This window comes from Carlito syrichta, unplaced genomic scaffold (genome assembly GCF_000164805.1).
Source record: "Carlito syrichta isolate Samal-C Ts95f unplaced genomic scaffold, Tarsius_syrichta-2.0.1 Scaffold288451, whole genome shotgun sequence".
In the NCBI taxonomy this organism is placed as follows: domain Eukaryota; kingdom Metazoa; phylum Chordata; class Mammalia; order Primates; family Tarsiidae; genus Carlito; species Carlito syrichta.
Window position 1 is genome coordinate 236,519 of NW_007232547.1, and position 25,676 is coordinate 262,194.

At 43.3% G+C, this 25,676-nt stretch overlaps 1 protein-coding gene across 1 annotated transcript in view; it reads right to left on the minus strand.

Moving 5' to 3' along the window:
- The window catches only part of LOC103255846 (guanylate cyclase 2G-like), a 44,214-nt gene extending 27,859 nt beyond the window's left edge, over positions 1 to 16,355 (minus strand). The window contains 12 exon segments of the mRNA XM_021710336.1: positions 1,122 to 1,259; positions 2,467 to 2,606; positions 3,320 to 3,429; positions 4,797 to 4,941; positions 6,037 to 6,048; positions 7,806 to 7,926; positions 9,354 to 9,426; positions 9,428 to 9,537; positions 12,063 to 12,172; positions 13,687 to 14,032; positions 15,977 to 16,171; positions 16,173 to 16,355. Of these exon segments, the coding sequence (XP_021566011.1) occupies positions 1,122 to 1,259; positions 2,467 to 2,606; positions 3,320 to 3,429; positions 4,797 to 4,941; positions 6,037 to 6,048; positions 7,806 to 7,926; positions 9,354 to 9,426; positions 9,428 to 9,537; positions 12,063 to 12,172; positions 13,687 to 14,032; positions 15,977 to 16,171; positions 16,173 to 16,355 (1,683 nt within the window).
- Positions 16,356 to 25,676: the final 9,321 nt, after the last annotated feature.

Consider the following 25,676-nt stretch of genomic DNA (forward strand, 5'->3'; position numbering starts at 1 on the left):
TGATGGTGTCTGAGGGAGGGGAGAGGAGACCGTTTAGGAAGATTCATCAGACAGTGACATGGTGTGGATTGCTGACTCCCTTCTCAAAGTGGTCAGGTAACCACCACATTCAGTTTTGTATGATTGCTAACTACTAAGATATTTGGTAATATCTCAGGAGGTTTTGTAGATTGAAAACTCAAGAAAACAAGTATTTAGAAAACTAAGCTCAATTGCACAGGGTATAAGTTGTTTCAAATCTTTCCTAACCCCAATTTAGGAGTTAAGCAATGAACAATCATTAAGTAATGGACAATCCTTCCCTTTCTTGAAGCTTTCTGCCCCTACCCACATGTACCTCATTTTAAAGAATAAATGCAGTTTTTTTTTCTTTCTTTATATAACTTTCCCCCAGGTGACTTGAATTTCTGAAGGAATGCCAAGTGTAGGCAGCTATCATGGTGTAGGTGTGGAAGGAAAGGTGAGAAAGAACAGGTGGAAGTTATGTTCCAGGTTTTAGCAGTGGCCACTGTCTATACTGCAGAAGCACCAGCACTCATGACTGATTCATCTGTGCAAAAGCACAAGATGGAATAATCCATGTTCTAGGACTGCACCATCCATTAAGGTGGTCACTAGCCACATGGGGCTATCTACATTTAAATTAATTAAAATTAAATAAAATTTAAAATTAAGTTCCCCAGACACACTAAGGTTCAGTGGTCGCAAGAAGCTAGTGGCCACCATATGAAACAGTGAATATTTGGGACATTTCTACCATCACAGAAAGTTCTATTGGACAGAGCTGAGTCTGATATATTAGCCAGCATGGGAATCACCTGGAAGCTCCTTAAAAATGCAGAATCGGGGCTGGGCATGGTGACTCACACCTGTAATCCCAGCACTTTGAGATTCCAAGGTGGGAGTATCACTTGAGGCTGGGAGTTCAAGACCAGCCTGGGCAACACAGCAAGACTCTATCTCAAAAAAAAAGCATTGATCTGGAGTCACAAGACTATGTCCTCTTTTGCTTGAAGCATGTCCTCCTATTCTGAATGTCCTGCCTGACAGAAAGAACATGCAGAGAACAGGACAGAGACATGCAGTAAGAGCTACAGGCAGTCACTTGCCCTCAGAAGTACCTGGTAAAGCCCCACTGGGGCATAGAAGAGTTCTTCCTCCTGCTGGCTCTTGACAAAGGAACTGAGGTCCACAGAGGTCATCACACTAGACAAGTTACTGTTGCTGCCTCTTGACACAGGTGTGCCTCTCTGGGATGGCTGTAACACAAGACATAATTCAGTTGCTTTCAATAGCAAGGCCAAGTACTGAAGGGGCTGTGCATTTTGTAGACAACGAAGCAGAGTGGTATGGTCACACAGTTATTAAGTGGGAGAGTCAGGATTTAAAACCTGATCTTTCTGACCCCAAGTGTGAGTTCCTACCTGCTATATGCATCGCTCTTGGTGTCTGTCCCATGGACAATGTAGGTTAAGAGAGATGGCTAAGAGGGAAGACTGCCCAGATTCAAGTTCCAGCTCTGGAATTAATTAGGTAAGCCACTGGGGCAGAGTCATTTTCCTAAATGAACATCTAACCAGATTATCCCTCTGCTTAATACCCCCAGTGCCTCCCCAACACCTAGAGAACAACTTCAATAACAGAAACCCTTTTTTTCAAGGAGGATCTTGCCTGGGACCCTAATGTAGAAACCACGTAGATCGAAGCAGAGTTGCTTTTGTTGGAGAGAAGATAAAGGCTCCAAATCCCCGGGGACACTTAGAAATGAATTACTCTTGAATCCCAATCTCCTGGTCTAAGCATGTTGAAACCTCCCTGACTTGGACCCAGCCAAGCCTCCCAGCCCTGAGCATTCCACGTCTTGGTAAACCCTATGTGACTTCTCCCCTTGTCACCACTAGTGACCTCACTCTTCCCAAGCATCATCTCCTCTCTGAAGCCTTCCTGATGTTTAGTCCCTCCATCGGCAGGGCTTCCATCTCTCCACAGAGACCCATTTGTGAGCACTTGCCTCCTTCTGAGGGCATCTCATGTGTGAGGTATCCCCATGGTCAGCCTGCAGTTAATGGTCAACAAGTATTTGTTGAGCAAATGAACTTTATTGTATTAATCACCAGTAGATTAAAGGAGTTAGTGTGGCTTTGAAAATAACTAAATGTTCCCTGGGAGTCAGCGTTAATGTCTAAATAGCATATACAGTTCTCACAACCACAGAGTAACAGAGCAATGGGAACCTTTAGAGACTATCAATCATTTATAAATATTAAGAAACCGAGTCTTGAGGGTGGAATGATGTTCTCAGATATATTTAGCAAGGACTTTGGAGGCCTAGAACCAGAACTCATGAAGTTCTTACTTCTAAAAGGAAGGCAGCCTTTTGCTCTCATAAGCTCCTCGATGATGTCCCCTCCACAAATTGCCAGCAGTGACCAGGAAAGTGAATGTCTGGGTCATGTGTGCCCTCACCTTGTTCTGGGGAAGAATGGTGATGTTGTCATAATTCATTTGCCACCAGCTGTCTTCGTTTCGCCTCTGCGTCCTCAAGATCAGACCTGCAATGGTAGCTCCCAGAACAGGAATCATTGTAAGAACCATAGTGGCCATGCCTGGAGGGTAGGGACAGATTACTCAGAGCTGCCTAAGAGCAGAAAGGAGAATGTCCCTGCCCTAGCCTGACTCCCCGAGCAGCTGTTTCAAAGGCTGCCCACAGGTAGGCTTAGGTTAGGACACATGTAGTCCATTCAGTCTTACCTCTTCCAAGTACACTTCCCTGACTACCCTTCCAGTTCCCATTGCAACTGCTCTCATCTCTTTCTTTGTGTAGAAACTTCCACTGCAGAAAAATAATAACAATGACTTCTAATAGTACCACTACTTTTTTCTTAAACATTTACTATATGTTCTTCTTAGGGCTGTTTTCCAGGCATGATCCATCTAACTCCAGTGCTGGGCTCCCAAATACTGGGTCACACTCCCCTAGCCAGACTCTTTCTACCTCCCTAGAAATGAAGTTTCTGAAACTCAAATCTCAGGAGCCAGGTTACCTTAAAACAGTGGTTCTCCATGGAGAAGGCTGGGGATGTTGCCCCTAGGGGATACTTGGCAATGTCTGGGGACATTTTTAGTCATCACAGCTAGAGGTTTGCTACTATCATCTGTACGCAGAGGTCACGGATGCCGATAAACATCCTACAATACACAGGACAGCTCCCTACACACAAAGATTATCTGGCTCCTAATGTCAAGAGTGCTGCTGCTACTGAGAGACCCTGCAATAGAGAACCCTCTCTTGATACCTTATCCAAGTAGTCATACTTACCTGTAAAAACAGACTCACTTTTGCAAAGCTCATTGTAAAATCCACAGGCAGGTCTGTCTTCAGGTAGGAAACTATAGGGCCAAGTAGTGTTGGAGAAATTTCTTGTGGTTCTTTAAAAAAAAAAAAAAAAAAGGTCAATGCCTACTTGATTTACTCTACTTGTCTCTACCTCATGTGCAGCAAGAACAACTGAAACATGCATCTTATTTGCAAAAACCAGGCCTTGGTCTCTTGATTCAAACTTCTGCTGACTGGTATAATTTTCCCACCTCCCCTAAACTCTTTTTTTTTTTTTTAGTTGCAGTCTCACTCTGTCGCCCAGACTGGAGTGCAGTGGCCACTCCCGGCCACTGCAGCCTCACCCTGCTGGGCTCCAGCGATCCTTTCGCCTCAGCCTTCCAAGTAGCTGGAACTACGGGTGTGCACTACCACGCCCAGCTAATTTTTTGGATTTATTGTAGAGATGAGGTCTCGCCAAGTTGCCCAGGCAGGTCTCGAACCCGCGGGCTCAGGCAATTCACTCACCTCAGCCTCCCAAAGGCGCGGGATTACAGGCTGAGCCACCGAGCCCGGCCTCCCCTAAACTCTTTAAATTCAGCCTTCAGGAAATCAAATTCAAAGAAGGCAATATCCTTTTGCCAGTAGAATAGCTTCCTCAATCTTTTTATTTAAATCATGTCTGCTTGAATTTAAAAGATGATGTACCAATTTAATGTTGTTGGGATTTTCACCCATGTTTGATATAGACAAACCTTATTATATAGCACCTTGACATTTCACAGACCAAAACATCTCCTCCTACATAGAGTATGTCTGTTCCTACAGTACTAAGGACCCAGTTTGCCATGGTTACTTTGTTTTCTGGACCCATGTTGGTACATTAAAATTCCACAAAGGGAAAATAAAGTCTAAAATCAAATGTTTACTGGGGATAGTGGCGGTGGGGGCAAGTGGAAATTGAGTTAAGTTTGAGGCTTCCTTTCATTTTCTCATTGACTTGTAGCTGAGAGAACAAAAACAGATGTTTTTCCAGGGATTCCTGGGTACTGGGAAACCAGGATGGCACTGGTTTTTGATGTCCCTATAGCTCTCTGGCAGTCAGGCTATCTAGGTGAGCTGTTTCCTGACTGTGAACCTGTCCCTGTAGGGGGCACTGTGCTCCAACACCCACTCTGGCCCAGAGCCTCTCCTGGAGACCACCGGCCAGTAGGGACCTCCCTAGCTGGAACATCAGAGGAGGCCAGGGTCCCTGGGAAGGCGCAGTTAGAGGTGCTATGGTCTACACTGGAATCTGAAATGGCAAAGCCACACCCATAATCAAGGGAAAAAATCACCTTAAAAGCCCAAAGTCGATCTTCATGAGTTCAGAGGGGACAAGACTGCTTGGATTCAAAGGGCTGGACCCTCCCAGAGGCCTCCTCCTCCCATGTCTCTTCCTTTAGCGTGATCTAAACTTGCAGAAATGTCCTGCCAGTACCTGATTACTTTCTGATAGCTGTCATAATGAAGAAAAGGAAGAAAAAGAGACTCATTTCCAAATTTCTTTAGTGCATAGACTGAGTAATCCATGTGCCTTTCCCTGTGGGAATCCACAAACACAGGGCCGGTGACTCCTAAAAGAGAGGAAATTGCACAAGGTAAGGAGGACAGAGAGGAGCGCGTGGCTCAAAATGCCAGCCTGCCGTGACTCAATCAGCAGAACCCTCCACCCCAACAACCCTCAAAAACCAGGTTTTTGACATTCCAGGGAATTTGAGAAAGGGTCAACAGGGCCAGCAGTGAGGGGAAGAAGATAGTTCAGAGGTAGCACCCCAGTAAAATTTGAGAGCTGCATGAGGCAGGAAGATGTATTTTATTCGGCCTATGCTGTGACAGCCCATCCAGGATTCAAACATTTAAAAAGAGAGTTTCCAATTAATTTCAATAAAACCTCGGAGTCATGCTTCAGTCAGAAAATGTGACAACAGGAGGCTGAATGACCACATGGCAGCAGTTGACTGGTGCCAAGGGACAGCTGCCTCCTCCAGGCCCTCCCACCCCCCTCATATGCTGCCAGGCCCCAGGGCACAAATTTGCAAGCTTTGTCCTCAGGGTGGCTATCTCCTTCCGATTTTGGTGTGTGCTGAGGCTTAGCAGGACTCTACTTCCTGGCCCTGTGTGTTCTCTGTTCTTGCTCAGGATGTGCTGAACTCCACTCACAAAGGCACACATCAGAGACCTCGGAGGAGTAAGTGAAGTACATTTCCTCCACACCCCAAACTAGGGAGCATGCTCTGACAAAGGACTTATTGCCAATTTGATCCCACTGGGGCCAGGACACAAAATTAGCATTTATGAAGCACCTACTATGTGCCCAACACTGTGGGTCAGGGTAACTTCACATGTCTAAACACAGTTAAGGCACCATCATCTGCTCCCAAAAAGCAGGGTCTAGAGGTAGAGGCTCCCCGTATCTTCATTCCAGAGCCAGGGAGAGGCAGAGCTGATACACAAACCCAGGCCTATTGGGCCCCAAGTGCCCTGTTCTTCCCAGCATGCCATACTGCCTTTGCGGTGCTCACTATGCTGGTATCCTGAATGCGAATGTTGAGCACATCTCCTTCCCAGGGTTGGCAGGGGGCAGGGGCCGGAGCTCCTCAACAACCAAGGCCACTGTTTCAGTGTGCATTTTGCTCACTGCACCAAAGCCAAGAGGGTGGGGGTAGAGGACTGTTTTCTAACTTGGCCTGCTAGAGAAATCTTAGGCACTGGCTAGAGAAGCGCTTGCAACCATGTGGCAGAAATGAACACCTACTAAGTAGAGACAAATACCTCGATTCTGTCAAGCCCGTGAGGGAACTGATGCTGATTTGGAAGGGATGAGGCTAGGCCTTCAATCATGAGTCCCTGAAAGGAGCCCAGAGGCCCCAGACCCAAAGTGAGATGCCTCAGATTTTTAAAGGGGCTCACCTCCTCCCCTAATTCCAGCATTAGGAATTTCTAAAAGGGCAGGAAAGAGAAAATGAGTTGATCTAGCCGAGGAGATTCGACTGAGAACAGGAAGAAGGACCCTCCCCTCACACACTCCCTGCCTCCTTTATAAACAAATCCTTCAGTATCTGGAAGGAAAGAAGAGAGGGAAGCAGGTTAATATTTTCACTTGAAAAGGTATTAATAGGATAAATGTGACCTGAGTCTATGGAAACCCCAAAGAGCAATCCTTGGCTGCTCTCTTTAAATTTTAAGGTCAGGTGTGGTGGCTCAGTCTGTAATCCCAGCACTTTGGGAGGTTGAGGCAAGAGGATTACCTGAGCCCCGGGGGTTTGAGATCAGCCTGGGCAACTTGGTGAGACCGCATCTCTACAATAAATCACAAAAAAACTAGCCAGGCGTGTGGTGTGCATCTGTAGTTCCAGCTACTTGGAAGTCTGAGGTGAAATGATCGCCTAAGCCCAGCAGGTCGAGGCTGCAGTGGCTGTGAGTGTGCCACTGCACTCCAGCCTGGGTGACAAGAATGAGACTCCAACTCAAAAGAAAAAAATTTTAAGACAAATTTAGGTAATAATTTGTTAAGTGAGTGATAAGCCAAAGCAAAGATAAAAAAATAGCTGCCATTTAATGAGCACATATGATGTGCCAGGGCACTTGTATTTTCATTATTCCTCAGTGCTACACAACAGGAAATAACATGAGCCCTGGAGAAGGCAGGCCTTGTTTTAAGTCCTGGCTCCACCATCCAGTAACTTTGTGACCTTGGACAAGTTACATAACATTTGTACCCACAGTTGACTCAACTGTATAGTCTAATATGGATAGTAATAGTACCTCTCTCAGGGGTTGTGTGAGGATTAAATGAGATAATACATAGAAGCTCTTAGTACACAGTTTGTATAAGGTAAGTTCTCCATAAATGCTGATTATTATTATTATATGTGATAGCAGGAGTTATCTCTATCTTACAAGTGAGAAAACTGGAACAAGAAAGATCAAAGCAGTTGATTGACTCTGAGGGGGATTTCAAAGCAATTCACTCACCCCTGCAAGGAAATTAAAATGAGAGTAGACCCCATCTTTCGAGGACTGTGATGCCTGGGTCCTCATCACAGAGGCCACAGATCGGAAGAGTCATGGGAGTGACCCCAGGAGGCAGATCTATAGTTCTTGAGTTTTATGCTTGATGGATTCAGTCTAAAAGTAGCTGTGGGAGAGTTTCCAGGGGCAAAGGGTAGATAAGGTGCCCAGGGGCCTCCTCATCTGGCCTGGGTACCCTTCTTGGCAGAGGAGGATGAGTAGATAATGCAACTGGGAGGTAGTAACCTCAACCCCCCTCACAGAAGACCATAACTCCAAGAGAAAGATGAATTCTATGGCTCGGTATGAGGCTGGCCCTAAAAGAGGCCTTTAATCCCATGCCCACTATTCCAAAGCCCCCTGGGACTGGAGCAGCAGGCCTGATTCAGGGTCCCCAGCAGTCAACACTCATTCTGCACTGCAGTCTGATTGGAACCCTTCAGAGTGCTGACTGGCTGCTGCCCATCTCGAAAGTCTCTTCCAGCCTTTACCATCTGCTTCATGGTCTGAGCATAGAGCAGGACAGCATCGTGGAGGCAGGCAGAGTAAGGGCTCACCTTCAGTAAAAGAAACAAAGCGGGTTTTCTTTTACTGAAGGACGGTCTCCTGAGTCACCATTCAGCGCTTCGTTGGAAGAAATCTCTCTGCATCCTCTTAGCCGTGGAACACAGCACACATCCTTCCTTCATCACACAGAGCAAAGGGCCTATCACATGCCTGAACCTGTGCTACAAGACCTAGACACCACAGTCTTCACCTTCTCTCTTGATGCCTCATTTCACAATTAGATCACATGATCCTTCAGGAGCGGCTCTTCAGGCTATAGGCAGGAGGGAGTATGTTTACATCAAAAAGGGCTGATCTTAGAGCCAGGCCGGCTCTGCTACCTATTGGCTATGAGAGCCAGAGTAAGCTCTGTAACCTCACTGAATCTCTCCAAATCTCAGTTCACTCACTTATAAAATGGAGATAAAACCACTGTTAGGATGAGTCTGATGACAGTTAAGTGAGGTAGAACAGGTAAACTACCTATTGCAGTACCTGGCCCCTAGTAGCTCTTCAGGACATGATGTCTTCCATTGGTCTAGACAATGATAACACAAGTGCCTACTAAGTGCCAGGCACTGTTCTCCTACAGCACTTGGTGCAGAGCTGACACTTAGCAGATTGCTCCCCAGATATTCTTTGATTGATCATCTTGTCTTATTTGTTGGGATCCACAATTGACTTCCTCATTCCTAATCAATCTCCCTGTCATCGGTGGCCTGTTGTCACCCTAGGGATCAGCTTCGCCCACACGGGAAGTAGCTCCAGCTCTGGCCAAAGGTATCTCTACAAAAAATTCTCTGTGGGAGTCAAACACTTTGCCTCATCGTCCCACACATTCTGAGATTACCACTGGTTGATCATCTCTCTCCTGATCGCCTTCTCCCTGTTCCAGCCCGCCTGCTTGCCTGGACGTGTCCTGACTCCACATCTCTGACCTCTCCACTTGGCTCTCAGTCCTGGCACCCTGCTGGGAAAGGAAGTTGTCACAGTCTGAGTACTGTATCTGTTCTGCACCCTCCATGGACTACATTATTAGATACCTAAAACCACAGCTTGAGAAGTAGATACCATTATCAGTGCCATTTTACAGATGAAGAGAATGAGATGTAGGGAGGTTAAGCAATTCACTCCAAAGTCCCACAGTTAGCAAACAGCAGAAGTAGGATGGGAGCCCAGGTCTCTGCTCCAAAGTGACCTTCCACTCAATAACCCCTGGGGTATAGATTTCACAAAAGGGCATCAAACTGCTATTTATTTTGGATGTGAAAGATGGGGAAGTGTGTGTGTGTGTGTGTGTGTGTGTGTGTGTGTGTGTGTGTGTGTGTGTGTGTGTGTAAGGGGAGTGGTGGGAGAAGGCATAGGGAAATAAGAGGGAGACATGCAAAAGTCAAACACAAATATGATCAAAGAAGGAGAGGGAGCCACTGTGGGAGACCTGCTCCTCTGAGAAGATAGAGCTATGGAAGGGCGGCCTCCTCAGCCTTTGGTAGACTTGTTTCCAGATGCCTGTCTCCAGGGCCTTTTCCGTAGGAGCTCAGGGCAATGAAAAGCACTGACTCATACACCTTTGGGAAGTGCATCACCTTCCGATTTGTCAATGCCTCCTTCCAAATACTGTCCTAAAAAGTAAAGAGACAAATGTCACCATTCTGCAGGAAATAACTTGGGCCAGGGAACTGCACTTAAGGCAATGCTGAATTTGAACAACTATGTTCTAATCCTTGGAAGCACAACAATTCCAGAAAGCCTGCAGTACAAGGTCCATGTTTTCTAGCAGACATATAAGCAGTGAGAGAGAAGCAAGAAACAGGTAAACAAAAAATAAAAACATGCCTAGGGTGCTACACAACCAAGATGCAAACAGCTTATATTCTAACAATGAATGCAAAATCTTGAAAAGCTTGGGACTGTCATTTCTCATGTTTCTGCACCTAGCTTAAGTGTTTTATTATTGCTATAATCTATATTATTACTATCATAAATAGTATATGCCCATTCACTGTATGTGTATATATATGTATATATATGAGAGACAGTAGCATTCTTCCCAAATTCCTTATTACTCCCTCTCATTCCACCCTGAGAGGTAACCAGACAGTATAGGCATGTGCAGAGGTGTGTGTGTGTGTGTGTGTGTGTGTGTGTCTGCATGAGAGTGGGTGTGTTTTACATAAATGGTATCACACAACGCCATTGTTCTACAGCTTGATTTTTTTCCTACCTAAACCTATACTGGAAACATTTTAATACAACAGATTTACCCTCTTCTTTCCTAAAGTAGTATGACTTCAATTGCATGGACATTGATAGATTCTTAGTTCTATCTTCTTCCTTTCACTACATACCAATTGGAATTGGATCATCAAGGTTTTAGGAGAAAGCAGCAGGGGGTTGGAAGGGCTTCCCTGACAATTCTGAGACATAGCCCATCTTCCGTTCTCATCTGCTGAAGGCAGAGGCGAGAGAAAAAGTGAAGAGAAAGGAGGGTGGGTTGCAATGAAAAGGGAATTTAGGGGCATGCTCTGGAAAGTCCGGCATGCGTTTAGAATCCCAGCCTGCCACCCAAAGAAATCTGAGACGCTTTTGGTGATTTGAAGTACTCCATGATAAAGAAAGAGAAATCTGGGACATGATTATATATCCTCCTTTACATCTTTGTGCCCCATTTCTGTTTCTTGTCATCGTATAAGATGAGTTCATTTTAGAAAGAGAAAACTGCTGGGCATGGTGGCTCATGCCTGTAATCCCAATACCTGAGCCCAGGGGTTCAAGACAAGACTGGGCAACTTGGCAAGACCTCATCTCTACAGTAAATCAAAAAATTAGCCAGATGTGGTGGTGTACACCTGTGGTTCCAGCCACTTGGAAGGCTGAAGTGGAAGAATCACCTGAGCCCAGCAGGTCGAGGCTGTGGTGGCTGTGAAAATGCCACTGCATTTTAGCCTGAGTGACAGAATGAGACTCCAACTAAAAAAAGAAAAAGAAAGAAAGAGAAAACTGGTAGAAAAATAATACAGTATATCCTTAGCAAAAGGCAAGTGGCTTTTGTAGATGCCTGCTAATACAATGTGGCAGTTACATGCACAGGCACAATAGGCCTGTGTATACATTACTGCTCTTAATGAGGGGAGAAAAGGGCCCAGCCCACCTGGGTTTGAATACCAGCTCTCCTTCATACTGGTTGGATGGCATTGGGCAAGTTTTTGCACCTCTCTGGAACTTCTGTTAAATACAGATAATATAGCTTCCTCTTCTGTTAAATATAGATAATAAAAGTACCCCGTAGGGTGATTGTGAACTGAAATGAACGTTACTACATCAAGCGCTCACAGTAGGGCCCTGATACCCCATAAGCACTCCATGAGGCAGTTGCCATGTGGGGTAGTCCCAAAGTCTGGAAGGCCCAGTCTGGAAGACCAGCCATACCACTTGGGAGCACTGAGATCTTAGGTAAGGTACCTTACTTATCTAAGCCTTGGTTTTCCTATCTGTAAGTTGAAATGCTAATAATATCTCCCTTCCAAAGCTGTTAGAAATATCAAGTGCAAAAATTACATATATGTAAATATTGCATGTAATTGCTGCCTCATAGGGCTATTGGGAATATCAAGAGCAATCATGCATTTAAAATGTGAAACTAGTATTCATGTAAGCCCATGGCATTTTAGTGATTCCCATCACTACCAAAAGAACCAAACCACCTAAGAATTGCCTTACTGGACCTGCATGTTGGTCTCTCCAGATGTTTCTTAGAGTTTCAACAGGGACACAGGGAGATGGCTGTGGAAGCAAAGGAAGTGAGAGCCACTTGCATTTGTGAGTCCTTTGGGAAGGTCTCAGCCATCCAGTAGAAATGGCAGTTCTCCCTCAGCTGGTGTTTGCTGAAATAGAGTGCAAAGGGCCAGGCTCTGGAGCCTACTGACTTAGCTCAAGGCGCTGGCCTCTCACTGGCTGTGCAGAAGGACTCTGGGTAAATTTTCTCAGCTCAGTCTTAGTCTCTTAGTTTTAAGATGAGGACACATGAGTGTCTACCTCACAGGGTTGTAGTGAGTATTCAGTGAACGAATACATCCTGGTACACAACGAGTGCTCCATACTCGCCACCTCTTCCTACCAGAGCCATTGAGTGGTCAGCAGCACCCACCTCCAACTGCTGCAGAATGATGAAGGCAAATTCTCTGGTGTTCAGTCTCAGGTCCTCTGCTGCCAGTGGAATAATTTTTGCATCCTCTGAGTTGCAGATTAAGATGATAACTGTAAGAAAGAAAAGTAGAGCCAGCCAATTGCATGTTTGTATGTTCACAGAACTCTCTCTCTTTCTCTCCTCTTTCCTCTCTCTCTCTCCCCCCTTTCTCTATCCTCTCTCTCCTCTCTCTCTCTCTCTCTCTCTCTCTCTCTCTCTTTAAAGCCTAACCGAAAGCCACTCTGAAAGAGCATGAGCTTTTTCTTTCTGTGGGTGTGCTTTAGGAAACAGGAATGCCTAAAAGACTCCCTGAGTGTCTATATCTTGAATCAAGCCTGCAGCTTTTGCCTTAAAGAACTAAAGTGTTGGCCGCAGCTCCCCCACAATGTAGAAATCAAAAAAGTTTGAGATCATTTCTGTGCTCTAGTTTCTTTCATCTAATTGACTCAAGATCAGAACAGCAGGCCTGGCTTGTGACTCGTCAGCCATACATCAGTTAGGAGTTCAGAAGACCTGGAATCAAAGGCATTGGACTTTCTGGGTTGGGAGGGGGTGGAGGTAGGGAGGAGTAGACCATGGTACCTTTTTTACATTCATTCTCAACATCATTCATTTTGAGGACACATAAATGAAGTAGTGTCTTTTTAATTAAGTAAATTATAATCTATTTATCTGAGCTCCAGCTATGTGTCAGGCACTGTGCTAGGCATAGGAAACAGGCATGAGCAAGCCAGAAGACTTGCTCATGCAAGATGTATACAAATGAACAGGTTAAAGAGATTCAAGATTCTAATCAGTGAGGGAGGAAAAGGATGCTGTGTTATTAATGGTGGAAGGAGGAGCAACTCAACATCATGCAGTCAGGGAAGGCCTTTCTGAGGAGGTGGGCTCTGGACTGAGTCTGGACGAATATGTGAAAGGCTGGGTAGGGTGGAGTACGACTGACTGCAGCTGACACTCCAGGCTGAAGAATCAGCCTCAATGTCCCAGGGCCAGAAAAGCTTAGCTTATTTGAGGGACAGAAAGGAATCAGTTACTAATGTGTGCTAGGAAGTTTAGCCTTATAAGCATCACCACAAAATAATTGCTGTCATATGTTGACCAATTGCTTGTCCAGACACTGTGCCAAGCACTTTATAGGAATGGCCTTGTTTAATCCTCACCTTTCTATGAGGTACACAGGTTGACTGTCTCCATTTTACAGATAATGTATCTGAGGAACAGAGAGGTACTTTCCCAGGAGACCACAGCTAAAACTTAGATCTGTCTGTCTTCAGAGTCCAAGATCTGAACAAATAGCAAATTCTACCCAGCCCACCTACAAGATTCTTCCAGAACTTATTCTGTGTAGCATAACACTATAGCCTCTTGGATTTCACTTTAGACCAAAAAACCCTCACAATTTTTGATTAGTGATATCAAGCACAAAAGGAAGTAGCTTTTACGTATTATTAATGTTATACCCTGTTTTCCATCTACTTTTTACAGCCATGGAAAAATGAAGAGTTCTCAGTTTTTTTCAGACAGTCTGCTTGTCCTATTTGTCTCTCCAAACACAAGCAACGGAAGACTCTTTCCTACTTACCCCTGGCAATTGATGACATGCTTCTAAGATTCTCTTGAAGGACACCTGGGTTATTGTTGGTGTATCTACTGACAACGATGGTGAAAGGGGATTTGAGTCCATTCTCTACGGCCCTCCATAATTCATCTACTCCATCCCAGGAGGAAACCCCAGAGTAGCCTCCAAACATCCCAATGTGCTTCCAGCCCAGGTGCTGGAGACTTTTTTAGAGCACATCACCAATTTCCTGCTTGGGTGGAACCAGTTTCACCCAGGTATCATATAAGAAGTGATTTTCCAGTTTTGCAATTTGTCCAACAAAGTCAAACATGGGGACGTTCCACTCAGAGGCCAGCAAACCAATAACCTTGAAAATAACAAAAGGATGTCTTTCCATAATTTAGTTTATGTATACTCAAACCCATTTTAAGGTATCTGCATGAACCTCAGATTCAATGACTCTAGGATCATACTTCTCTCTTTTGGAATATTGATGATAATGTCTTGGATCCAACTTAGGTATGCAAGACCTCAGAGGACAAAGATAACAAAAGCAAGTAATTCTTGAATGCTTACCATGTGACAAGCAATCTATTAAGAACTTATAGATATCACTTTAACATTTACAACATTTCTATGAAGTATATATTATTATTATTACCCTTTTTTTTTCATTAATCAGTATTTTTTATTATGGTTTTGTGGGGTACAGTTAAGGGTTAGGTGTACAATGACGTTTCATTCAGGCACCCTGTAGATAAGAAGTGTTTTCCCATCCCCCGACAGATATTTGCTACTGTTAATCCCATCCGCCTCCTCCCCATAGTTTCCCAGTACCATCAGTCATTTTCTTATAGTATTGCATTGGATGTTCAAGGTCCATTATATGAGTGAGAACATGTGATATTCGGATCTTTGTTTTTGTGAGAGGTCACTCAGTATTATAGACTCTAGTTCCATCCAGGTTGCAGCAAAATTCATGATTTTGTTCTTTTTTATGGCTGCGTAGTATTCCATCGTGTATATGTACCACATTTTTTAAATCCAGTCCTCTTTTGATGGGCAGCATGGTTGTTTCCAGGTTCTTGCTATTGTGAACAACGCTGAGATAAACATACGTGTGCAGGTATCTTTTTTATAGAGTGATTTGTGTTCTTCAGGGTATATTCCCAGTAGGGGGATTGCAGGGTCATATTATTACCCTCTTTTTAAAGATAAAACATGAAGACACAGAGACATAAATTACATAGTTAGCAAATAGTAGCGCAGGATTGGAATTCAGGCAATATGGCCCCACAGCCCATACTCATAGTTACTCATTCTGTTTGTCTTTCTTTCTTAATTTGCCCCTTATTTATTTCTCATCCATTTTTCACTGTGAGCCTACTATTTACAAGGAATTTTGAAGATCTTGCTCTTAAAGGAGTTCATGGTTTATTATAGGAACTAAGATTTCTAAAAATAGCTATAGAGTTAAATATGCCCTTCAAGGTTTATAGATAATAGATTTATAGAAGTATAGAGAAGTAAGTAACTACTTCTGATTGGGGAATTCATGATATGGTGGGCATTTGGGGTTGATTTTGAAGAATTCATAGACTTTGGACAGCTAGAAATGTGTCAGATGAGGAATTCCAGGAGAGACTAAAATTCTGTTTTAAATGTGAACTTAACTCTGCAGCTCCAACTATTGATAGTTCTACAATATTACTGAGAGTCAGACCTGTGATCTTCCTTCCTATTCACCATTTGCATCAATACTTCTTACATGACGCAATACCCAAGGACAACAACAAAGCTAATCCCACTAACCAAGCAAATACAAGATATTTGTTTCCTCATTTTTCGCTTTATTCAATGTAGTCTGTCATGCTTTATTCTTTTCCATTTACTCTCACCATCACTGGATAATTAATATACACACCAAAGAAAAATGTACCCACCAACTGATAGTCTTCTATTTAAACCAAGCATTTGTTTTATTCCTAATTTTCTTGAGTCATGGAGCTGACAGTATAAGAATGAATCATAAGTCTATATACAATAGCACCAAGTTCAAATAATCAACAAGAGGAGAAAGAGGATGGGTGAATTAACAATTATTAATTTGAAAGGTTTTCTTTAAAGGTGTCAACTGTTCTAATTACACGGTTTAATTTTATCCCCCCAAAATGGCGCCCCACATCTACACAGTTATTATTATAATAATGTGACCCACGTCAAGAGATTATTCAAATCTGTGCCACCATCTTTAATAGTATCCCTTCCGATGGAAACTCAGCCAAAGTTTTTAGAAGGCTAGGTATACTACCTCTGCTGCTTCTGGGCATGCTGGTCCAAACAGGGCAGAAATATATTCTCTCTGAACCTGGTTGAAGATAGCAAGGGACTCCTTGGCACTGCAGGCTAAGTTGGTGTAAGTGAATGCCCAGCTGAAGTTTCCAAGATCCTTTGGCTCTGAGTTGACCTTGTCCATGGCAATCTGGAGCCTGCACCCAGTCTTTGCACACAGAAGGATGGGAGATGTTCCAGGGGGCCTGGAAGCCTACAGTGAGTTTAGCAGCCTCAAGTCAAGTCACCAGCACCCTAGCAAAGAGCATCAGAACTAGTGTTGTGTGGTCAGCATGGTATTCGACCTGCCAACAGAACCCATATTCAAGTGGGACCTCAAGGCTTGTCCTGGAAGCCATGGACAGCATCTAATCATCTGTATCACTGCAGAGCTCTGAGAGGCTCAGCTTTCTGACCATTCATGCAGGTTCCCTGAGGAGCACAGCTCACTTTCTATTCAGTGCCATTAATTAATTAAAACTCTCTCTCTTCAGAGTCTGTCTTAACATGACCTAAAAACAGAAATTTTGCAGAAAGAGACCAGGGCAGGAAGTAGCAGGGGCCTGTGTTATCACTAACAAACTTCATATTCCTGGGCAATTTACATGACCCCTCTGTCCATCTCTACTGGTAAAATAAGAAACATGGAAACCACTTAAATGTAATCATACGCCCTGGGCTGGAATTCTGATTCCATCTCATATTCATTGTGTGACCTAGGACATATTACTTCCCCTCCCTCATGCCTTCATCTCTGATCTATAAGATGGGGATAAAAATACAATGAGGTCTTCCCCAAAGTGATATATATGGTAAGGATTAAAAGAGATCATACAAGTCTAGACCTTGGCACAATATCTAGGCAAAGAAATCCCTTCCGCCGATGTTAGATTTGATAATGGTAACAATAATAATAATGATAACAATATTGATCATAGTGATAATGATAATTGTTATCCCCTGCTGAATCCAGCTTATAGAAAATCTTTCTAGAATAAGTGAATGAATGACTGAATGACTATGAGAAGGCTTACTAGTAACCTGGCACTATCTGTATCCCTCACCCAGACCTTAGGGTACCATTGATTGGTTACTGAAGGATGAATACTCACCCTTCCTCAAGTCAAGGCAAGGAGCTAGGGGGAAGCTCTTTCTTTATTTTCTGAAGAATCACAGGGATGGCAGGACACTTGGGAGGCCATTGCTGTCCCCTGGTAAGATGGCCCAACCGTTAATCAGGAAAATTCACATCCGTATAAAGGGTTGAATTCTCACCTATCATGGACTTCTTTTCCAATCACTGGTGGTGAAGGGGCTGCCACTCGTTCATCTCAGGGTTGTGTATTTTAGCACAGTAGACTTGCTATGATTCTCAAGTCTTGATCTATGGACCAGTCTCCCTCTGATGGTTAGAAATATAGATTCTATGGCCCTGTTTCACACCCTCTGAAGCAGCATATCTTGAGATTGCTCTGGAAATCTTCATTTAACAGGTCCTCGTATAGTCCTATGTACATAAAGGTTTAAGAACAACTCCAACAGTCTGAGCAAAAAGAGGGAACTTTTTCACTTAACTTCCTTCAGTAGCAAGTCTTCAGAATGGGACTCATGAACCTTAGCTCTGGCCTATCTAAACCCACAGATAATGGGGTTATTTTTCTCCAAACCAAAATCACCATAACTGCTTCTTCACTGACCTGCAGTTTCTCCTTCTCTTCTGGGACAGCTTAGATTCAATTTGCAAAAACATCTGAGTCCAAAGACTCTCTCATATTCCAGTCATGGGCAGAATTCCATGGATCTTTTTGGCCCAGATGCTTACCAGATATATAAGGCCTTGCACGAGTCAGTTAAATCCATACCTAAGTTTTCTGAATTTAAAAATGAGCATAATAATACCCCATCAGAAGACTGTTGTAAAGATACTGTGAGATTGTATAATTACTTAGCACAGTGCTTCACATTTAGTAGAAATCAATATAGGAGTGCTATTAATGAATGCGTCATTGTACAACTCATAACCTATAAACTAGGATGCTGGGAGCAATATTTTATTATGCATTCTGCATTCCCTCTCCCCCTTTCATGTACACTTAATTTTCATTCCCATTTGGGTAATTTTTATTTCTTGTGCTTGCAGATTGCCTTTGTCCTGAGAATCACTGGGCCCAGGAGACTGTGTGTGTCTCTCTTTGAATTTGTAGACCTAGCACAGTGTGGGGCCTTTAAGCAAGCAAATTAATATTAATCACACTAAGTATTAGTATCCTTAAGTTCTTACAAGTGAGCATGGTTGAAACCAGAAGAAAATGCTGATGGTGTTCAGCATCGTTGAGAATTTAAGAACAGACAGATGTTATTGGTAGAATATTAACTGATAGCAGTTCCTCAATATGCATCTAAATGTTAAGACTATGTACATGGTGGATTCAGAAATTCTAATTCAGGAGTCATTTCTTAAAAAAATATAATCATATGATCAGGTTTAACCACAGTGTTATCTCTAACAGTCAAAAATGAGATACAAGCTCTAGTCATGTCTAACAGTAGGGTAGCTAGATAAATAACATGTAGTGAATCCATGTGACTGAGTAGTGTGCAGTCATTAAAAATGATATTTTAGGTGTACATTAATTCACTTAGAAAGATAGCCACATGATTTCTAAAAGAACTAGAAATTGACCTTCCACATGGCCTAGCAATCCTCCTGGGAATATACCCAGAGGAACTCAAATCATTCTACAAAAAAGATACCTGCACACACATGTTTATTGCAGCACAATTCACAATAGCAAAAACATGGAGCCAAATGTGCTGCCCATTAAAAGTGAACTGGATTTTTTAAAAAGTGGTACATACACATGGTGGAATATTATGCAGTCATAAAGAAGGACAAAACTATGGACTTGGCAGCAACTTGGATAGATTTATTCAGTCATACTCAGTGATCTATCACAGAAACAAAGAACTGAGTACCACATGCTCTCTCTCATAAGTGAACCCTGAACACCTATCATAATACTACAAGAGAGGGATTGGCAGTAGCAGGACTCTGCCAGGGGAGGGATCGCCGGAGCCCAGCAGGTCGAGGCTGCAGTGACCGGGAGCAGCCACTGCACTCCAGTCTGGGTGACAGAGTGAAACTCCAACCCCCCCCCCAAAAAAAAGAATGCATGATCTCAATCCAGGAGAAGTGAGATCCAATGGAAGGCCCAAACTTCAACTGTATGTAGACCACTTATGTACCCAATCCTGACTTGTACCCACATCTTTAAAATAAAAAAGAAATTTAAAAAAGAAAGATAGCCACAGAGTATTGTTAAGTGAAGACACACTATAAAGGAACATGTACAGTGTTCCATTTTAGCTGTTTTTCTAAAAGCACACAAAGTTGCCTAGAAAAGATGTTTACCAAGCCCTTAAAAGTGGCTCTCTCCATGTGATATGGATTATGGGTGATTTTTTTCTTGCTTTGCTTATCTTAAATTTTTTTTGGTCTTAATGTCTTTTCAATAAGGGAGAAAAATCAAACATTTTACTTAAAAATAAACCCCACAGACTGTACTTATGAAGGGAAAACACAAGGGATTAAATAGTACTGCCTTAATTCCTCAGGTCAGGAGGGCACCCTACACTGCTCTGGGTCCCAACGCTTCTAGACACCTGGTTTACCTCTGTGGGCTCTAATCATTCTCTGCTGAGCTCAGTCCTTTCCATTTCTCCACTGCCCTTAGAGGCAGAAATGCAGTGACCCAGGTCATGGCCATCATTGACTGGAAATCGCTGCCATAGTTACTGGTCCAGTTTGTATGATGCTCTCTAGAAAGGCCTGTGGTTAAAACCATGTTAGGGTTTGTAGGAACTGGTTGGCAGGGCAAGGTCAGGGCCGGGGGAAGCGGGGGGAGGTTAGGGGAGGCAGGAGGGTGGACATCTTCCTCCGTTTCACTTCCCCAGGCTTCCTCCCTCCTAGGGGATTGTTACATCTAGAATTTTCAGTTGGGTTGGGAGAGGCCAGGTTACTTCATCCAACCAGGTTTTGGAACCAAAGTCATCTGTGCTTGGCCTGCAGAAGTTAAAAGCATGACCCCCTATGTTAGTGGTGCAACTCTTAGATTCCTAGCTATTTTATCCTGTCTCTGTTTCCTGAAGAGACTATTACAAAAGGAGGGTTCTTTTTGCCTGGTGTATGGTTTCCTCAATGCTGGCCAGCCTAGTCCATAAACCAGGTATAGAACAGCTGTTCAGTATCTGAGATCAGATAAGCTTAGCTGTATCCAGGATGGTGGGGTTTTCATAAAACCTTTCACATGTTTCCAGCTGCCCTTTCTCCCCTCGCCCTACTCTTGGCCCCTCCCTGTATTCAGTTTGTAAATCGGTGTCCTGATCAAGTTTAGGGAGAAAGTGAAGATTTGGAATGTGTGGGTTCTAGTTCTCCAAAAAGAAGGTGAGAGGCTGTTTGGCCTGCTTTACTTGGAAGAAGGTGAGAAGGTGTTTTGCCTGCTTTATGTGGAATACAATGAGGTGAGTCTGTAATTGCCTTGGGGAGAGGCAGAGGGAGCACCTCACACACTCTCTGGCCTTTAGTGGTGGTTGTGCATTCCTGGAAATGGATCAACTTCAGGTTCACCAAGTCAATGAGACTGTATCTGAGTCTCATTTTCCTCGTCTGTGAAGTGGGGAAATGGCAGAGGACACAGACCTCTGACCTTACCAAACTTCCTACCCTAAGACTCTAGAACTCCAGGGAATTTCTAAACGGATACAGTACTCCTGATGCTGGATGATGGCAGCAAGTTTCTGCTGGCTACCAATATAATCTGAAATTTAGCTGGTTGGTCTAGTTTAAATGTCATATTTCTGAAAATTTATTTAGAAGTCTTTGAAATTACTTTGAGCACTTACTTTTGAAAATCTGGGTCTTACAGTTTCCTAACGGGAACATTCCTGAAAGTATAACACATCTTGTACTCACCATCCCAGAACTTCAAATTTCCCTACTGTGTTCTCAGCTCTTATTGATAGCTCTGATGCAGACTCTGCAGGGAAGGCTTCTATTAAGCCAAGGTTGAGGAACATAGGATAGTGGAGTAAAGATCAAACTGGGAGATCATGGGTTTTAGATCCGCAGCAAAGCAAAAGCCACTTCTTTGGGTAGCCATGCATGCACTACTCCTAGAAGACTGAGGATGAGGTACCAGACTTGGCTGACTGATGAGGACACTCTGGTCTTGTTTCTGAAAAGGTGTATGCAAGGGGGAAAGAATCCTTCCCCCATGGGGGCACTGCCTGTCTCCTGTGTACTTCAACCATCTGATATTTATCCTGCACGACTGAAATAGACTTTTTTCCATAGCTTTGTCCACAAAGATGTAAGACAGCTGAGCAGTTACTTTTTAAAATCTTGTCTTCTAATCAATACTTTCAACATCAAGTTTTCTCCTGGCTACCAAAATAATCTGAAGTTTAGCAGGTTGACCAGACCTAAATGCCAGATTTCTGAATATTTATTTTATAGTCTTTGATCCTACCTCCCACATAACTGCTCCTCCTCCTCCTCCCATAAAGCCTTAGCCTGAAGAGCAAAAACTTTCATCAAGTAGTAAGAAGGAAGGGCAAATTCCTGCTCTGGGCATTCAAAATTCAGAGATACTTAATGATTAACAGTGGCATGATTAATTCTCAAGCTGCCTTCCATAAAATGCTACGTTTTCCAAAACCTAGAAAATATGTGAGCCATATATGTTATTTAACGTTTTCCAGCAGGCTACTCAAGGTGGCTCATACCTATAATCCCAGTACTTTAGGAGGCCAAGGTGGGAGAGGATCACTGGAGGCCAGGAGTTCAAGATGAGCCCAGCCAACATAGTGAGATCCTGTCTCTACAAAAATTTTAAAAATAAAATAAAACAAAATGTTCCAGCAGACACATTTAAAAGAGTAAATGAAGTGGGTAAGATTACTTACCGAGATTATCCTAAATATTATCATTCCATCACCTTTATTGTCACAGTGTCCCAAATACTGAACGGATAAAGAACATGTTCGAATATATCTTTCTCTGGTGCTGACACACTTTTGACCCATAGAATGTTTCTCCATGTGTTCAAATCAGCAACCTATGTGGCACTGGACTTGGCATCTGGCAGCTTCTCTCCGGTGGGTAGTCATCTAAAGCAAGGCAAGATGTCCCTTCTGACTCCTCCACCCTCTCCAGTTTCTTATATGAGACAATGTCTCACTCTGCTGCCCAGGCTTCAGAGACCAGAAGTCCTTTCACTTCCTGGGACTTCCTCTCTGCACCTGTTAAAGGTGCTCAGCTCGCCCACTAGTTAGGCACTCAGTGTGACTCTCCCCACACTGTGAGCCCATTGAACCAAGGCTGCAAAGCAGAAGATGATATCCTCAAAGGCTTGGAGAGGATGGAATTGTTGGCCTCACCACCACCCTCCTGTAGGAGGCAGTGTCACAGAAGGGTTGGGAGCATGGGTTATGGAATGAGAAAAGCTGGCAGGGACAAGTCATGCATTATATGAACCCAATTTCCTCATTTGTAATTACCCTGATGACCTGATGTGAGGATTACATGAAGTATTAGAGGTAAAATACACAGCATGGTGCCTGGCATGTAGTAACAGTCAATAAATGGTGGTAATTTTATAGTCAGGGGCTACTGTCTAGGCAGAAGATCATAAACTCTGCTGGATGGATTCTCTGTTAACCCAAAGGACCAAGTAAAAGACATTACCATTGTGGGTGTCTAAAGATGTCTGGGTTTACAGCTTCTACTGTATACATGCATGTGCATACTTAGCTTTCAAGCATTAAATGAGAGGATGATGTTCTGGCTGGTTATTGGAAAGAAAAAAAAAAATCACCTGGAGCCGTTACTACATGTTCACTGCCCCTGCTGAGTAACACCACCTCTTGCTTATATTCTGTAGGCATTAAGTCAAAGGAACTTTGGCTCCCAAATCAGCATTGTCCAAAAATAATAATATGAGCCACATATGTTATTTAAAATTTTTCCTACAGACACATTTGAAAGACTAAATCGGGAAGAGAAGATTACTTACTGAGACTATACTAAATATTACCATTTAAGCATGTAATTGATATTTTTAAAATTAAGATTTTATATTATGTTCTACATACTAAGTCTCTGAAATACGGTGTGTGTTTTTTACTTAAACACATCTCAGTTCAGACTTGCATCATTTCACATGCTCGTAGCCACATATGACTAGTGGTTACAGTGTTAGACAATACGGGTCTCTGGGCCACTTTCTAACCCCCGGGAGATATGATGTTTCCTACTGAGTTGTTGAAGATTCTGGGAATTTCAGCTTGACACTTCGCTTAAGGACTTTGCACTTTTCAGGTGACTCTTAAATGCTCTTTGTAAGCTCTTGCTGATAAGGAAGCAAGTTGCCTACATTGTGACACTGAGAATAATATTTATGAGGGGGGTCCCCAAAAACCTGGAATTTATTTATAAAAAATTGTGCATTTATTCTTACATGTTTACACTTCAGTCACCTTCGAAGTACTCTCCGTTTGATGCAATATACCTATCAAGATGCTTTTCCCCTGCACAAAAAGTTTTTAAACGCCTCGGTTTTGATGCCTTTTAGTACTTCTGCTGTTTTTTGTTTCACCTCTTCCACATCAGCAAAACAATTTTCTTCAAGAACTTTTTTTTTGTATGAGGAAACAAAAGAAAGTTGTTCAGGGCAAGATTGGGTGAATAAAGAAGGTAGGGCTGGAGTCATGAAGATTTTGGTCAAAAACTGCTGAACATTCAGTGTGGTGTAGGCAGGTGTACTTGTAAGTTACCCATCATGAAATGGGCAAACGTATTGAAAGAATCTCCAAAACAAACTCACTGAAGCCGAATGCAGCCTCTCACAACAATGTTAGCTGGTACACTAATGTCAGTGGATTCCTAGAACACTTACTTAGTGGGGGAAGCCTGTACTACAAGGGGCCCATCCTCCAAAAAACAATTCTCTTTTGCGGGAAGGTTCCCCTTTCATTTACGGCACACTGAAACTCCTAGGGGAGGCTGTTCATGAGCACACCCTACCACCTTGAAGGCTGAGGCAATTTGCTTTGTGTGTGTGGTTTAGGAAAAGGGAGGGGTGGGTACCTGGGGTTGGGGGAAGCTTTTTATTGTAATCTGTGCAAACACCATTCTTGTCAACCAAGTGCTTATACCTGGGTAACACTTCCTTCCCTCAAAGAATGAGCAAGTGGCCTCCAGAGCATGTGTGCCCAAGTTATTGTTGTCAGTGACTAGAAATGAGCAGCTGCAGGCCCTGAGCTGTGAGACCACCTTCTCCCTTGTGCCCTGTGAAGCCCCCATGGTTCAGGGCTGACGACAGGCCAGAATGGAGCTATGACCCTCATGGCATAACAAACAACTAAGAAGTAAGAGCTGAGGCATGGAGGTCACACAGTTGGGTCATGTGGTGCATTGACTCCACCAGTTGGGTGAAATAAGGCTCAGTGTAGGAAATGAGCTCAGCAGCAGGAAAGGCGTCCTGACCAACCTGAAGTCCTTCTAAGGAGGGGGAAGGTAGTGTTGCTCCACCCAGGACTACGTGTCTGGTATTAGGTCCTACTTCCTCTAGGGCAATGGTTCTCGGTTTTCTTTGAGGGACCAATGAAAATTCCCCAAAGAAATGCATACTTAAAAACACAAGATTGCTAGGGGTCAGGAATGGATGGTACGCAATCAAGGATATGTGCTTGGGCTCTGGACTCAAGATGAGTTTTAATCTGACTCTGAGGCTCAGCCAGTTATTAGCTGTGTACCTTGGGCAAGCTATTTGGTCTCTCTCAGACTTTCCTCTTCTAAACAGCAATAACAACTTTTTCATAGGGTTTCTATGAGATTAAATGAGATTTTGCCAGCAAAGCCTTTAGTGGAATGCTGCCACCACACGGTGTTCAATAGTGTTCACCACCATGATCATCTGGAAGGCTTTAGAGAAGAGCTGAAAAGAGCACCTTTGATTGCTGCCCTGTAAGCTGTACTTTGAACGTCATTAGCTTTTTGAAATATCAGATAACCTGGAAAAGGGTGGGTATGAAATTCTGATGGCTGATTATGGCACCCTTGTGAAAGTTACAGAACTTCGCCCTTTCCTTCTCATATCTCAGTAGAAGGATAAACTTCAAAGTCAGCTCTGCCATGTGGGAAGCTAAAGGTCAGTCCATCGCAGCTTTACTTTTGCCCACTGCTGCCATCATAACCTCTGTCCCGCTATTCAGCTAACTCTAGGAAAGGACATCTCCCTTCCTTTCTTTCTGATGCATCACTGCTAAGTTAATATGACTAGATTCACCCTGTAACTGTAGGGCCCTGCTTCTCTTTCCTCTTGGGTCATGTTGCCTCCCTTGTAAAGACTTAGCTTAGAGGTCAAAACAGCCTGAAATCATTCCTAAATAAGTATTCCCCATCCCCACATATTCCAGCTACTGCAGACGTCATGTATTTGTTCTCTTTCCTTCTCACGCCCACCTTTCTTTTTGCCTTCACCCAAAATGCTTATGGTAAGTATTATTTTGTGGCTGTTCCATCATCTGAATCCAATGAAATAGTATAACACAAAAGATTTGGAGGTTTAAGATAAATCATCTAGATGCTGAGGGCAGAGGTTTTATTAAAAGGAGAAATT